Source organism: Octopus bimaculoides, chromosome 1 (genome assembly GCF_046866305.1).
Source record: "Octopus bimaculoides isolate indiv1 chromosome 1, ASM4686630v1, whole genome shotgun sequence".
Lineage (NCBI taxonomy): Eukaryota > Metazoa > Mollusca > Cephalopoda > Octopoda > Octopodidae > Octopus > Octopus bimaculoides.
In genome coordinates, this window is record NC_142928.1 from 175338821 (window position 1) to 175354028 (window position 15208).

Below are 15208 nucleotides of genomic sequence, written 5' to 3' on the forward strand. Positions count from 1 at the left end.
GCTGTGAACTCACTTTATTTGCCGGGTCTTTGCAGTCACAGTATATCTCCAGAGGTCTCTGTCTTTCGTCATTGCCTCTGTGAGGCCCAGCGTTCGGAGGTCATGCTTGACCACCTCATCCAATGTCTACCTCAACTCTGGATTCCTTCAACTGTTTGGGAGTGGCACTTCTTCACACTCTCCTCATCCATCCATAGTACATGACCATACCAGCACAAACGTCTCTCTTGCATGCCACAACATTTCTCTCAGGGCACTTACACTCTGTTGTGTGTGCACACTGCCATTACAAATCCAGCGGATCATGTTAGCTTCATTTCTTTCGAGCCTACGCATGTCCTCCGCAGTCACGGCCCATGTTTCACGGCCGTGAAGCATGGCAGTTCGCCCCACATGCATCGTACAATCTACCTTTCACTCTGAGCAAGAGGCCCTTTACCACCAGTAGGGGTAGAAGCTTTCTGAACTTTGCCCAGGCTATTCTTATTCTAGTGGTAACACTCTCTGAACATTCACCCCCACTTACTAACTTGGTCACCTAGGTAGCAGAAGCTATCAACTACTTCTAGTTTCTCCTCCTGGAGTGTGATGGAATCTGTTTTCTGAGCATCTGTGGTGTTTATTGCCCCTGTGCATCTGCTGCACATGAAAGCTATCTTCTCGGTTAATCTTCCTTTGATGTTGCTGCACCTCTTATGTGTCCATAGCTTACACTGGGTACATCTTATGGAGTTTCTACCTACACCTTGAGCAGGGCCACCTACCTGAGGGTGTGTGTGATGTGTTTGCCTACTTACTTACTAGAACTTTGGTCTTTGCTACATTGATTCTAAACCTTGCTACCACACCCAAAATTTCTTTTCTAGTTCTGGTAGTGATTCTGCTATAATGGCTAGGTCATCAGCATAGAGGAGCTCCCAGGGGCAACCCATCTTGAATTCCTGTTATTGCCTGGAGGACTATGATGAATAAAAGGGGACTGAGGGCTGAACCTTGGTGGACCCCCACTTCTACCCGGAATTCTTCACTATACTCATTGCCAGTCCTAACCTTACTAACGGCCTCTCTGTATAGGGCCTGTACAGCCCTTATTAACCATTCATCAATCCCCAGTTTCCACATCACCCACCAGATAAGGGATCGGGGGACCCATTACGAATTAATTTCATAATCACACCAGAGTATAAATACCAATAACGGTGATACTTAAAGAAAAAAATTTTTTAACTAAAACTTACAAATTTCCTAATAAGCAGGTTTAGTCAATCACAAAGCTTAATTCAGTTCAATTAAAAAGCTTGGGTAAGCAACATTGTATGCCACACTATAATTTGCAAATAAAATATTATCTATGTGCAGGGCCTGCATCATCCCTCTGATGCCTTATTTTTTTTCTCAAGAAATGTACTTTGTTCTTTAAATAGGTTGGATATGCTTAGGAGTGGGGAAATCTGATTTTATTAGAAGTCTGTTACTTTTGTTATGAATAGTAACTGAAATTTTAAGCATTTTAAAACAATATTTCAAAAATAAACTGGACCTCTGGCTTTATAACCTTCATCAGTTTAGTTATGTGTTAATAAAAACAAAGAAATAGGATGACAGGATAAGAACTTGCAATACTTGAGCTGCTTTGATCCATTCAGTTATTTTGACATGCCAGAGCTGTGATTCAGCCAATGTATAAAGGTAGATTGAAATTTAACCCTTGGCTGACAGCAATTCAAGAGACTTCTAAGACACCTTGAGAACTGTCTACAGCCCATGGCCTCAGGATCATCTCTGCTGTTAATTAGGGACATAACAACACTGTTGACAGACAAATGAGCAGACCTCTTTCATAGTGTCCTGAGTCATTCACTATCAATAAAGCAGCAAAAAGATTGTTTGCCTCAAGACAAAGGTATGTATATAGGTATGCTTTGGATTTTGAAAAATATAATTTAAGGTTTTCAAAAATCCATACTAATGCTTGAGCCTTAATGTTGTTGCAATCTTATGTATCTTTTATTCAATTCCTATGTGAAGTTTTCAATAGTTGTTTAGCCCTAGAACAAACAGATAAGTGGACTAATTCAGTTGAAGGTAGCCATTGGATGTCATTCTCAGTAAGTCAGAATGTATCTACCCTTACATGTAAATGAATATAAACTCTGAATTGAGTGGATGAAACTAATAATGGGCTCCACTGCACATCTCCATAGATTGGGAAAGGAACTAGAAAAAGTACCCTAAACACAGTTTTGCTTACTGCAGCTGGCAGAGATCTTGAACTGATGATTGAAGAATTTAATGTAAAACAAGAATATCACCACTTTAGACAGATCAAGTGAATAATCATAGGCATCACCAATGTAGAGAGATATAAGAAGAAAAAAAAACCTTGGGCACCAGAAAGCTCTTACAAAAAGGTACAAAGACAGTAGACTGAATGAAAATCAAGTGACTGGAAAAGGCGAAGTCACAGAAACAAGGATAGGGGATATCTGGGCTGGTTGCAACATTGAGGAATGACCTGACTTGAGGTGAGATTTGCTTTCAAGAATTATCATGTCAGAAAACTTATTGGTCTTTGTCTTCCCAAGGGATTGAACAATTGGCATATAACACATGCAATAAATTTTCATCAATAGTGCTTATGTATCCACAATAACAAACCCAGAGGAAGTCAAGAAAAGGGTCCATGAAGAATTGAACTCTTATCAGATCTGTGCCAAACCAAGACAAGCTTACTGTTCTTGGGTCTCACTATGAGAGTTGTGAGGGAACAACTGGAAGAAGTAGAGTTGGAAAGTGCAACAGCAATGGCTTCCAGTTTTTATGAACATGTACAGAGCATGTTGCAAAACAGTCTTCTTCCTGTTCCTCTATAACTTGACATCATAGGCAGACCCTTTCACACTGAAATTTAATCAACTGCATTTTCGTTATGATTAAACACAGACTGTATGACCAATGCTATGTGTAGTGCCTATTGCTAGACCCATGTCCCAGTTTAATATCTGCATCCAGTCTATGCAATTTTCTCAAGGGTGGAGGAACTAACCATGGAGCTGTCACCAATTTGCTTTCAATGTCTGCTAAAGCAAACTCAGGATGTTCAGTCTCTCCTTCACTGATGTAAACGAAGATTCAGCAGCTGTCAGAAGCTTATTTGGCACTTCACTGGCCCAAACAACTGGGTTAATTCAAAGAGAATAATACAGATTGTCCAAAAGCACGAAGTTTTCTTCCATCGTGATACACAAGACTGTCATGGCTAAGCTGTGATAGATGCAGAAATCATGCCTGTATATGAAGGCAAATTGAAATTTAACCCTTGACAGACTGTAATTCAAGAGACTTCTAAGACGCCTTGAGAATTGTCTACAGCTCATGGCCTCAGGATCATCTCCGCTGTTGATTAGGGACATAACAACACTGTTGGACAAATGAGCAAACCTCTTTCACAGTGTCCTGAGCCATGCACTATCAATAAAGCAGCAAAAAGATTGTTTGCCCCAAGCCGAGATGAACATGTCACTGGCTAACCTTCCTGTTAAAGGACCACAGCGTCTGAGCAAGAGAAGCAGACGAGTTGAATAGAAAGGGGAGGTGAGAAAGTCGAGAGCTGCCGGTGAGTTATCAAATGTAAATAAATAATATAGACTCGTCAGCTAGTCACAAACAGATGCGTCTGCAAAGGATGTCACAAATATCGTCCATACGTACAGACGAGTCAAAGATTCTGTCATATAGAGTTATCTCCCATAGTTAGATAACTACTGCCATCTATTGTCAATACATCATATTCGTAAACTCTGGGGAACCTTGGATTCATAATTACCATACATAAAAAAAAAAAACAAAAAAAAGAATTCAGACTGAATATATCATTTCACACAGTAAAACAAGAAAATGGATGAAAATCCTTATAGCTATATACTCGATCTTTTACATCGTAGTGCTGTTGAAGAATTATTAATGGGTCATTCTTTAGTTTGTCAGTTACCGTAACCGGCCACCTTCAGAATGATCGTAAGTATACAATTATTTATTTAATTAGTTTATTTATTCCGATAGCTTTCAGTAATATAATAAATATCTATTCAGCAATGTTTTAATTAAAATCTTATAGCGAGTATTCAAAGCAACAATAACAACAACAGCAAAAACACAATACGATTTGTAAATATCTTGCAAGACAGCCTTGAGAAGAATACGTTTATTTGTATCAATTTTACCACAGATGTTATGACTGATGAGATGTTAGTTGATTCAAAATATTTTAAAAGATTCTTAAAACTTTAAACAAATTACTATTTTCTAATCAATTTGAAACTGTCACCACACGCATATGTCAAATTGTTGGGGGTAATATAGCCTATTTAATTAAACATTAACAGATTATTTGTCGCCGTTTAGTCAAACGCAGCAGTCAGATGTTAAAGTCAGTGTATTTTAATCTTTGCTGAAATGAATAACATATTTAAGTGCAACAGAGTTTCATGTACACTCCAAGCTAATTTTTTTCTGTTTTCATATGTGACTGAAGGGATGTCAGAATGCACAGATCAACGTTATACATTAATTTTAATGGGCAGCTGTATTTACTTATGGTATTTTTATTATTTGCTCCCAGAATTGTATGCTGTTCTTTCTGATTACTGGTTACAATATATGACGTGTATACAACATCAAATTTCAGCGAGTAATTATTAGGTTTTGAGAAAATTCCTTTGCTGTCCGAAATAGAAATTTGCATAATCGGACATGTTATGGATATCGTGTAGTTGCGATATACATCACAATTGAAATTCGTAAGTAACAATTGTATTTCAGTACAGGTTAAGGTCTGTTATTTAGTTATATTAGTTTGATATTCAAAATATTAACTCTTGGAGTGACAAGTGCTGGAGGGTTGAAAGTAAACTCCTACCGATCTGAGAATGTGACCTGGTTTCGTTTCGCAGTTGTAACATTTAGCTTTTCTTTTGCTGAAGAAATGCAAGGACATCCCACACTCATTCCCCTTCTCTACAAATGTGTGGTAGTGTGCTAAAACAAGAAATCAACATTAGCTTTTGGATGAGTCATTAGTAATGGCACTGGTATCGATAATGTGTAAGAATCTACACTTTACCATCTTTGAAAGATTTGGATTTAAACGTATAGTATCCGCAAAAAGGCCCGTGTAAACTTGCAGTATGTTTAACTTAAAAAAAAATTAAAATGATAAAAGAATCCTACTCCATTCAGAATGATGGTCTGTACACAAAGATGTTTTAACTTGATTTCGTAATATTTTTTTCTGATGATATAACGGTTCTTTTAACATAAGACATATATATATATATACGTAAGTCGTCTACAAGTCCGTAAGTCAGGAAAAAGATGCACTCGTATATCTGTCAATGGAGTGGGTATATTATCCGAAGTGTACCCAGTCGTACCCCTAGCGCGAAACTGATTGGTAAGATCAGCCGTGATGGATGTATAATACTGAACACTTCGGATAATATACAGGGTGTCCACAAGTTCTGGGTATATGGAGTAAATAAAATCATAACATAAACAATTAAATATAAGAAATAATAATTTCTTAAAGTATGTGTTAATCCCCATGTACCCAGACTTTGTGGACACCCTGTATATATATATATATATATATATACCCTTGATGGACGTGAACTCAGGGTAACTTCGTAGACCACCCGTAACTATATCAAATTACTCCACTACTCTATAACTTAAAGTGTGCTTCCCTTTCAGACATGATTTACTGATGATTATATATATATCTTGTTTCAGTCATTAAACTGCAGCACCACTTTGAAAGAATTTTAGCCAAAGGAATTGACCCCAGTACTTTTTTTTTTATATTTAAGCCTGGTACTTATTCTATTGGTCACTTTTGCCGAATCGCTAATTTACGAGTTTGTAAATATACCAACACCAGTTGTCAAGTGGTGACGAGGGACAAAGATACACACATGGATATATATACGACAAGCTTCTTTCAGTTTCCACCTACCGAATCTACTCACAAGACTTTGGTCAACCCTAGGCTAAAATAGAAGGCACTTGTCCCAAGATGGCAAGACTACGTTTACATTGAAGATCCTCTTAAAGGTCAATTTCTGTTTTCTGGCATTTGTCACAACTGGCAATGGCCAGGTCTGAAATTTGTTGGATTAAGGGATCCAACTTTGTTTATTTGTATGTATGTATGAATGAATGATCTTTTTTTTTAGTTTATAAGAGAGTTCAGACTGGTTGCTAACAAATCATCAAGAATTTTTGAATCAAGAGTTCCCAATGTTTGTAAATATGCGATTGAGTCGGTGTGTTGGTTGATGCACACACTCAAGTATTTGCAACTATTCATATAAGAATCTCGGAGAATTTTTGGAATGTTTTACAAATCTTCACTGTGTCACAAATAGATTGGATTTGGAGAATCCATGTCAGTTTCTTTTGTTGTTTCATCACAAAACCTAGTATTTCTAGGTTTTTGGGTAAATTTGTTGGTACATAAACTAATGCACCTATGATAGGTACAAATGGGAATTTATAGTCAGGGTACAAGAGCTGTAAGTTCTGCGTTAATTCACCATAAATGTTCTCTTTTTTCCTGGACTTTTGATTGTATATTCACATCTGCTGGGCAGTTCAACAGCAGTGCACAACTTTTGTTCCTTGTCCTGCAGAACAATCTCAGATGTGTTATATTTGCACTGAACTGCTGTTTTTAAAGGTGAATACCTGTTGGTTCTGACATGCCTTCGATGTATACACCAGGGCAGTCCTCCCTGCACATAGCATTGTAAATAGTCTTTGCGACTATATCATGCCTCAGGAGCAGATAGTATCTCATAGACATTTGGGGGCAGTTACTGATGATGTGGGTGATATTTTCCACACTGGTATAGCAGAGCCTACATTTTTTAGCACATGGTATCTTTGTCCCTCTTATTTATCAGGTATTTAGTAGCTATCTCCTACTCCTGGATAGCAAAGGCAGGTAGGGTGTAATGTATCTATTGCAGGTCCAGAAGAGGCTTCTCTTCATGTCAATGCTGTTGTTGCTCCCTAGGTTACAGGATATGTACCCATGCATTGCTTTTTGTTGGTATGTTGCCTACTTTGCCTCCAAGCTTGTTTAAGTAGGGCCAATCCAGCCTCCTCTGGATCACATGAAACAGTTGTATTCTCAGAGTACCTGCACAGTAGTTCTCCAACTCTGAAGATGTTGTTGCTCTAACCTCTGAGTATGCATGGAATGTACTTATTTCTTTCCTTACTGTTCAGCAAGTGTTGTCTGAATGAAACCGTGACATTCCAAGGCCATATGCCTCTTCCATCATCACTTCATCTTACATAGATCCTACTGATTTCACTGTACCTTCCTAGTTTTGATGTGCAGGCTGCGTATCCTGTCAAGTGTCCAGTCCAATATCCCAAATGTAGGTACTAGCACTGGCACTGCAAAAGCATTGTGAGAAAAGGCTTTGTTTAATGTAGGTATGCATGCATACACACACACATATTTATATATATCTATATACAGGGTGGTGCAGGGATGGATGTTTTGGAAAAGTCACAAAGTCATTAATTCTAGCTGCAAACAAATTTTATTGACATCAATGTGTTTGTTTTGAATTAGCATTTGTCTAAATCAAGTGTGGAAAACAACATCCATCATGTGGTGTGTTTTCATTGATGCATTTCTGAAGGCGTTGGAAGTTGGCTTCCACTCTCTTCAGCATTGCTCTGTCAATTTGGGTGATTTCCACGCAAATAGCCTCCTTCAAATTGTCCAATGCACGAGGTTTGTGTACACACACATGTGCCTTGAGGGTTTCCCCACAAAAAATAATCACACATGGACAAATCAAGGGACTGAGGGGGTGAAGGAATGTCAGCAAACCTGGAAATGAGGCAGTCGCTGAAGAGAGGGCGAAGAATGTCCATTGATGCTGTGGCTGTGTGGACCATCACCCCATCCTGCTGAAGCCACACACATCAAATACGCATATGTTTTCGTCATAATTCAGGCACAAAGAAGCTGTTCATCATGTTGATGTAATGCTTGACGTTCACAGTAACAACATTTCCATTATTGTCTTAAAAAAAGTAAGAACCAATAATTGCAATTTTCCCAACAGCACACCAGATCGTCACTTTTGGGCTGTGCAGTGGTCTATCATTCAGTTCTCTTAGATTTTCAAGAGCCCAATAACAGTTCTGTTGATTCACCATGCCATTGAGATGAAAATGAGCTTCATCACTCATTAACAAAATGAGGTTGTCATTTGCCTAAAAAATTGCTCCCATCTGATGTGTAAAGGTAAGACGCCATGCATAGTTCCATGGTTTCAACTGTTGCCCAATGACCAACTTGTATGGTTGGAAATGCAGGTCTTCATGTAAAATGTGTCTTACCGATGCTAAATTCAGTGAAATGCCTCTGAGCAGAGAGATTCAGACTCCATATCAAAGCTTGTCTGACACGTTCCACATTTTCTAGGGTCTGTACCATTTGTGGTACCCCCACCAGTCTCCTACTCATCAGTGTACATTGTGTACAAAGTGCATTCACCCAATGTAAGAATGTGTTACGGGTGAGAACAGCCTGATTTTGGTGAATATTGAAGTGGCACTGAAAGTCACACTGAACTGCCGTGACAGACATGATATTCTTCACATAACTGTTGTAGGCAAACATGCAATGCTCTATCGTCCACAGCACCATGGCTTCACCTGAAAAGAAAAAAAATGCTAAGACACCATGGACCAAATGGTACCTGTTGGACATAAGCCCCTCCCACTGGGGCTGAGTAATAGCCATTTCAAAAACGTCCATCCTCTCTGCCACACCCTGTATTTGCATACAGGTTGAACCTGTTATATCTGGCTTGGGACTTGGATGTTGCCAGACCATGCAATATGGTAGAAAACAGAAATTGACTCCCATGATAAGCTTTCCATCTCATTCCACATTTGTCCTGATGTCTCATCAAAGCTAGAACAAAGCTTAAAACGGGAGGTATATGTGTGTGTTTTGAAAGGAAATATGTGAAGTTAGATATTAGAAAATGACCTGAGCTGAACCAGTTTAATAGTAACTTGGGTATTTAGAAATTTAAACCTAAATGATGAAACAGATTTTTAGATGAGCACACAAAAATGTATTTATCCTGTGCGTCTCCAATAGATATGTTTCTAAAGTGCAATAATAGTGTTAGCAGTGGTTAGTTGTTGGGTGTGCCATAAGCTAGAGAGCAAATGGACGAAAAGCATGAAATGGGGACAGTAGGAGTGAGATATAAAGGAAACCAAAGCCAAAGGGGCTAGTGGATGAGAAAAAGTTTTAAAAAACCACGGATCAAACTTGGCTCTTGAACCATCCCATACATACTATAACCACTGTATGTTTCATTGTCACAATTATTTCTTTCAAGAGCAGAAATGATAGTGTCAGACAGATGCTGTTATGCATTATATGACAGCTTGAAGAAAGTCTCAAAATTAGAGCTGAAGGAATAGAAATTTTAGTTCAATTTGTATCCAAAGAATGTTGAGAAGTGTATCATCATTTTCATTATTACATGTTTGACACTCAGTACAGCATCTCTTATTGAGTCTCAGTTCTGTGAGACAGTAACATTTCAGATCTGACCTAATTAGATTTTACATGGTCTATCTTTACTGCAAGTATGACAATTTCTTAGGCCACTTCATCCAAAGGTGTGTCCCTTCTATCACCAAATTGTGTGTTTTTTTAAGTTGCCTCCATATAACAATGTCTTATTTAAAAGAAAGGCAAAAATCTCTAATCTACCTATTAACTACCTGCCCCATTCACTTCTTACATTAAGAAAACAAACAAACAAAAAAAAAGAAGCCATAAATGGTTGTTTCTTTTGTTATTCAGTAACCAGCAGAATCAGATCTGTTTCCCTTTGCCATTGGTGTAATTTATCTCACACAATAATCTCCTAAGTTGCCTGCTTATATCTTCCATATATCTCTCATCTTTTGTTTTAAAAAATTCTTGTTATTTAGCTGGTATCAGCAATTCCTCTCCAACCCACAATATATGAATTCCAGTGTCTTCCAACTCTTCAATGACCTTCTTGCTGTTACCTCTAACTATACACACTGTACATGTAAACTCTTCACTTAGTGTAAAGACCATTAGAATAACAGTAGGAAAGACACTGAATTTGACCAAGTGGTTGTAAAAGAGTATTAGTCTATCAATTGGATATCTTGTTTGCAGAAGTTTTCTACAATTGTAATATACACCCAAGGAAAGTTAGCAATTATTTGAGGAAGAAGCAATATTCCCTTCCCCAATTTGAAAATATCTTTAATTCAAAGCTAGTGTGCAACATCTGAGCTCTCATGCAGTTTATCAAATACATTTGTAAATTAAAATGAGAGCAACATTTTGATGAACATAACACCAAACAGCAACTGCTTGGCACTGGGAAGCTGTATGTTTTTGTTCTTCAGAAGAAATCAATTTTTTTTATGCAGTTTCAGTTATATAAATTTGTGTATTTTTATGTGAGAAGTTGACAGTAATTGTGAAACAAGTATTTGATAGGATCAGAGAGATTGCTTTTCTTTTTCCAGTAACACACAAAAGTATGTTTTCATATATTAAGTGTAAAGACTCCTAAAGAGAAAAGAGGTGACTTTGTGAGGGGGGGGGTATAATTTCAGAGTACCCTGTCTCAGGGTTTGAAATAGTTTCTCACTTTTCACTTTTATCACTTCTTTTTGATTAAAAAAAAAAAAAAAAAATCATTATATTCAGTTTTAAATATTTTTCATTCTTTTCTTTTCAGAAGATGGTGGGTAATGATAAAGAGCAAAGAAGTATTCATGAAACTTCCTTATTGTGTGGAAATGTCAAGAACAGTAATGAAAATTGCAAAGAAACCATTAAAAATGATTGTATTTTAATGTCAATAAAGATGGAAGAAGAAGAAAATGGTGAAGAGGAGGAGAATAATGATGATATCAGTAATAAATTGAAAAGTAATACCCACAAAGATAATGCAGATTCATTGAGCTATTATGCAGATTTCCTCAACAACATATTTCGATGCCAATACTGTAAGTTCAGCACTACAGATAAAGAAGAGTTAAACAAACATCGTTCTGTTCACAGCAAAGAAAAACAGCACAAGTGCAGTCAGTGTGATTATGAATGCCATTATCGTGCTGACCTTATTCGACACTGTGCAAAACATTCAGATGAGAAACGTTATAAGTGTCCCCACTGTGATTTCGCCACAAAGTGGCGCCGTAATGTACGGCATCATCTTCTGAAACATACCAATGAACGGCCTTACCAATGTCAAATATGTGAATTCAGTTTCAAACGCCTACAAGACCTCAAATATCACATGTATCGACATAATGATGAGAAGCCAATAAAATGTGATGAATGTGAATTCTGTTGTAAGACAAATTATGAACTTAAGTGCCACAAACTAAAACACAGTGATGTACGCCGATTTCCATGCACATTTGAAGGTTGCACCCAGCAATGTAAAACCAAATCCGACCTTACTAAGCATCTTAAGACTCACAATGGTGAGAAAAATCACATCTGTTCTTTATGTGGGAAAGGTTTTACAACAGCCGGTTGTCTTAATAAGCATGTTCAACGTCATGATACACGTAAGCAATTTATCTGCCATTTGTGTCTGAAGAAATTTAAATCCAAAGCTAGCTTAAAAAACCATCTTAAAATTCATGAAGGAATTCGCCCATTTGTTTGTGATATCTGTGAAAAATCTTTCACTAATAAATACAATATGATGAAACATCAAGAGACACATGGTGACAACCGTCCATTTCGCTGTCCTATCTGTCCTTACGGAGCACGATCGAGTGAACATCTTTTAGCACACATTGGCTCTATGCATGGTCATTCTTATGCTTACTTCTGTGAACTCTGTAAGAAACCATTCCGTCGTCATGGCCAGTTACGTATACATCTTAAGAGAATGCACAAAGGAAGCAAAGAGGCCACAGCTGCAGCAGATTTTACTCACAATTCTACATCTTCACTACCCATTTCTAAATCCGAAAATGCGAAAAATACTTGTGATAAGCTTCCTGTCTCAAAACCTAATAATGAAAACAAGTATTTAACCTCAAAGAAAACTGATGCTTTATCATCTAACATTACAAAGCAGTCTTGTTTATCTTCAACAAAACCTGTAGAAGACAAATCTGCTATTGATGTTGCTAAGACTGAACAAGTAAGTAATTTAGATAGTAAATGTCCTCCTGCTAGTGAGGAGTGTAATGACTCTAAATCTGGTATTAAAAATGGTGGTGATGGTGGTAATCAGCATGTAAAGATTACTGAATTAAAACCTAGTAAGAAACAGACAAATGATTCTAAGAAATATGTTGAATGTTTTCATTTACCTCTTGCAACAAAGGGTTTCACATTTAATTTTGAAAAAAAGGGTAAGAAACCTCGTTCTTGGTTTATGGATCCCAATTATATGCCTGCTGACGCTGCTGAGAAACAGAAAGCCTACCTCAACCGCAAAGCAAAATTAGCAAAACTGAAAAAGTCAGAGGCAAAAGAGAAGATGAAACAGAAGAAGAAGTTAAAAATTGATGACAAACCCAAACAATCAGTTATTGTTCAAAAAACTGGCTTGATTAAAGCCAGCAAAAAGAAGGTAAAACTTGTGAAAAACCTGAATGCAAAAAAAATGTTAAGAAAAAAAAACAAGTCAAAAGGTTTAAAAAAATGTATTCCTTTAACTGAAGGCTGCAAAGTAAAGATAGAATCATTGAGGTCTGATTTTGAAGATGATGTTTGCTGGGAAAATAAATTAATAATAAACAACAAAAACAATCAGATGGTTAAAAGTGTCACTGATGAAATATATACACCTTATCAAGATGTTCATCCTGAACTTTCAATCCCAACCAAGATCAAACAGGAACCAACAGATGATCCTGGTGATGTTTTAAACATAGAAATGCCTTCGAGTCCTGTAAAAACTGTTCTTTTTGAAACTCTTTTGAAGTCAGAGACTGGTGAATTTAACATGGATTTAACAGAATCTGTGTCAACAGAAAGCAAAATTGGTGAGATGACAGAAACATCTGCTGATTATTGTGATAATAAAAGTTTGCCCTGCAACAACAGATTGGAATCTTCTAACCAGCTACAAATAACTTCAGATGGGACAACTAAAGATAACACAAGTCCTTTGTCTCCTTCAGGAGTATTTAAATTAGAAAATCTGTCCATACGAAAAACTGATTCCAATAAAACTATGCTAGTCTACACTATTTCTCAAGAAATTGCAGATACATGTCAGTCTTCTAGTTCAGATCTTCAAATAAGTGAACTATTTAGCAGCTCAACTGGTTCTGGAGAAACTCCTATTAAACAGGAACCAATTCAGCTTGATAATTACTCTCTTACTAACCAAATAAATTCTTCTTTTAGTTTAAACCCTAACATAAACATTAAAATGGATAAAAATGAGCCCTTTCTTTTTGATCAAGAAAAACTCAATAGTAGTATAACCTCTCCATCCCAAACACTTACTCCTTTATCTGAATCTCATAAAAATAATCAGGACAAGGAACTAAATGATCCTGTATCTTCTGAAAATTTAGGTGGATTTGAAATAATAGATTCTCATACAAATAATAAATATTATATCAAACCCTTTACCACACCAAATAGTGATAAATCAATTTCTCTTGCCAACAACCTTACAAATGATTTTAGCATAGATGGTTACTATGGAAAAATAGCCACTGTAGAAGGGATTCAAGATGGAAAATTAACCTTGTCTCATAGTTTCAATTTAGATCCATCCAAATCCTTGTCCACATTAGACAAAAACGTCCACAACAACTGTGATTCTCTTTCAAACTCTGTGTCTTCAACTTCAACAATGGAAAACCTTTACAGTACTGAATCTGTGATTTCCCAAGAAGTACTTCCTAATCATTCACCTACCTCAAATTCATCAGTGTTATCTCTACAGAAGTTGGATTGTGATGATGTAACATTACCAGTTATTGTCACTGAAAAAGAGATGAGTCTGTCTGAAAGAGACCCATTTCAGTTTTCTTCTAATTTGGATTTTGGCCACCCTAAGTATCATCAGTTTCTACAAACTCATAACTCCTTCCATGATACGTCTAAGTGCAATGATTCTAACATTCTAAGATTACCTCATATTAATTTGTCAAATAAAACTGAAAAGGGTTCTGATTTAGTTTACCCACCAACATTTCATTCTTCTAGCATATTAGAGGCAGTAGAAGCTAAACAGCAAGTAAGAACATCTGCCAATAGTATGGCTTTTAATTCTGAAAGCAATGAAATAAGCACTAAATGTCCTGTTTTGTTGTCAACATTAAACAGTCAATTTTTTGTTAATGAACCTTTCAAAGAAACATCAGAGAAACTTGGAACAACAACAACAAATAACAACTTACCTAAACCTCCATCTGATGAGGCCCAAGCTTTGTATGAATATGAAATGGAATTTGATGAAAAAAGTATTCTTCGAGATAACATTAATATTACTATGCTTGGTTCCTATTCTTCTGAACCTCAGGAAAAAACTAATCCATTTTCAGTATTTTCTTGTACAACAAATGAAAATAATAATTTGCTTGAAATGACAGTCAATTCTGATCTAAATGACAATGTTGGTCATAAGCCTGTATGCAATGATGTAAACTTAATATCAGCTAAACCAGAACTTGACTGGGATTCTGAAGACAATTTGACTCAAAATTATATTCTACTAAATCCAAGTTGCTGATTATTTTTTTAGTCAAATTTATCAATCAGAGAGAAATTTCATTTACATGCTATTTTGATTCAAGACAAAAATAAGGAAATTTTGATTGATTTTTGCAACAGTGAATGAAGAAAAATCTTTTTATATCAGAGAAATTAAAAAGAAATGTGTATAACTTATAAGGCACTTAAAAATATTTTTGTCCCATTTTTTAAGAATATCTATTGTATTCATGAGTTCAATGATATTCAAGAAGCTGTTTTCTTAATTGTCCACATCTTTATAGATTTGATTTCAAGAAAGAATTTTCTGCCTGAATTATGGCTTACAAGAGTAAAATATTTATTGAATAACAATGTTTCATTGTTTTATTAATAAAATTATTTTTTGGAAGTACATGCAGTTTT

The 15208-nt window shown here is 36.3% G+C and overlaps 1 protein-coding gene across 5 annotated transcripts; it reads left to right on the plus strand.

The window, feature by feature from the left end:
• Positions 1–3645: 3645 nt before the first annotated feature.
• LOC106867652 (uncharacterized) lies at positions 3646–15197 on the plus strand. Of its 5 annotated transcripts, none has more exons than XM_052972818.2 (3): positions 3646–4017; positions 5868–6111; positions 10839–15197. In XM_052972818.2, exon 3 carries the CDS (start codon positions 10842–10844, stop codon positions 14820–14822), a length of 3981 nt encoding a protein of 1326 aa, XP_052828778.2. In that variant the 5' UTR covers positions 3646–4017; positions 5868–6111; positions 10839–10841; the 3' UTR covers positions 14823–15197. The 5 variants fall into 5 exon arrangements, with proteins under 5 accessions (XP_052828778.2, XP_014768065.2, XP_052828779.2 ...); XM_052972819.2 differs by having other exon boundaries at positions 3714–4017; positions 10842–15197; XM_089366292.1 differs by lacking the exon at positions 3646–4017 and adding an exon at positions 4063–5103.
• Positions 15198–15208: the final 11 nt, after the last annotated feature.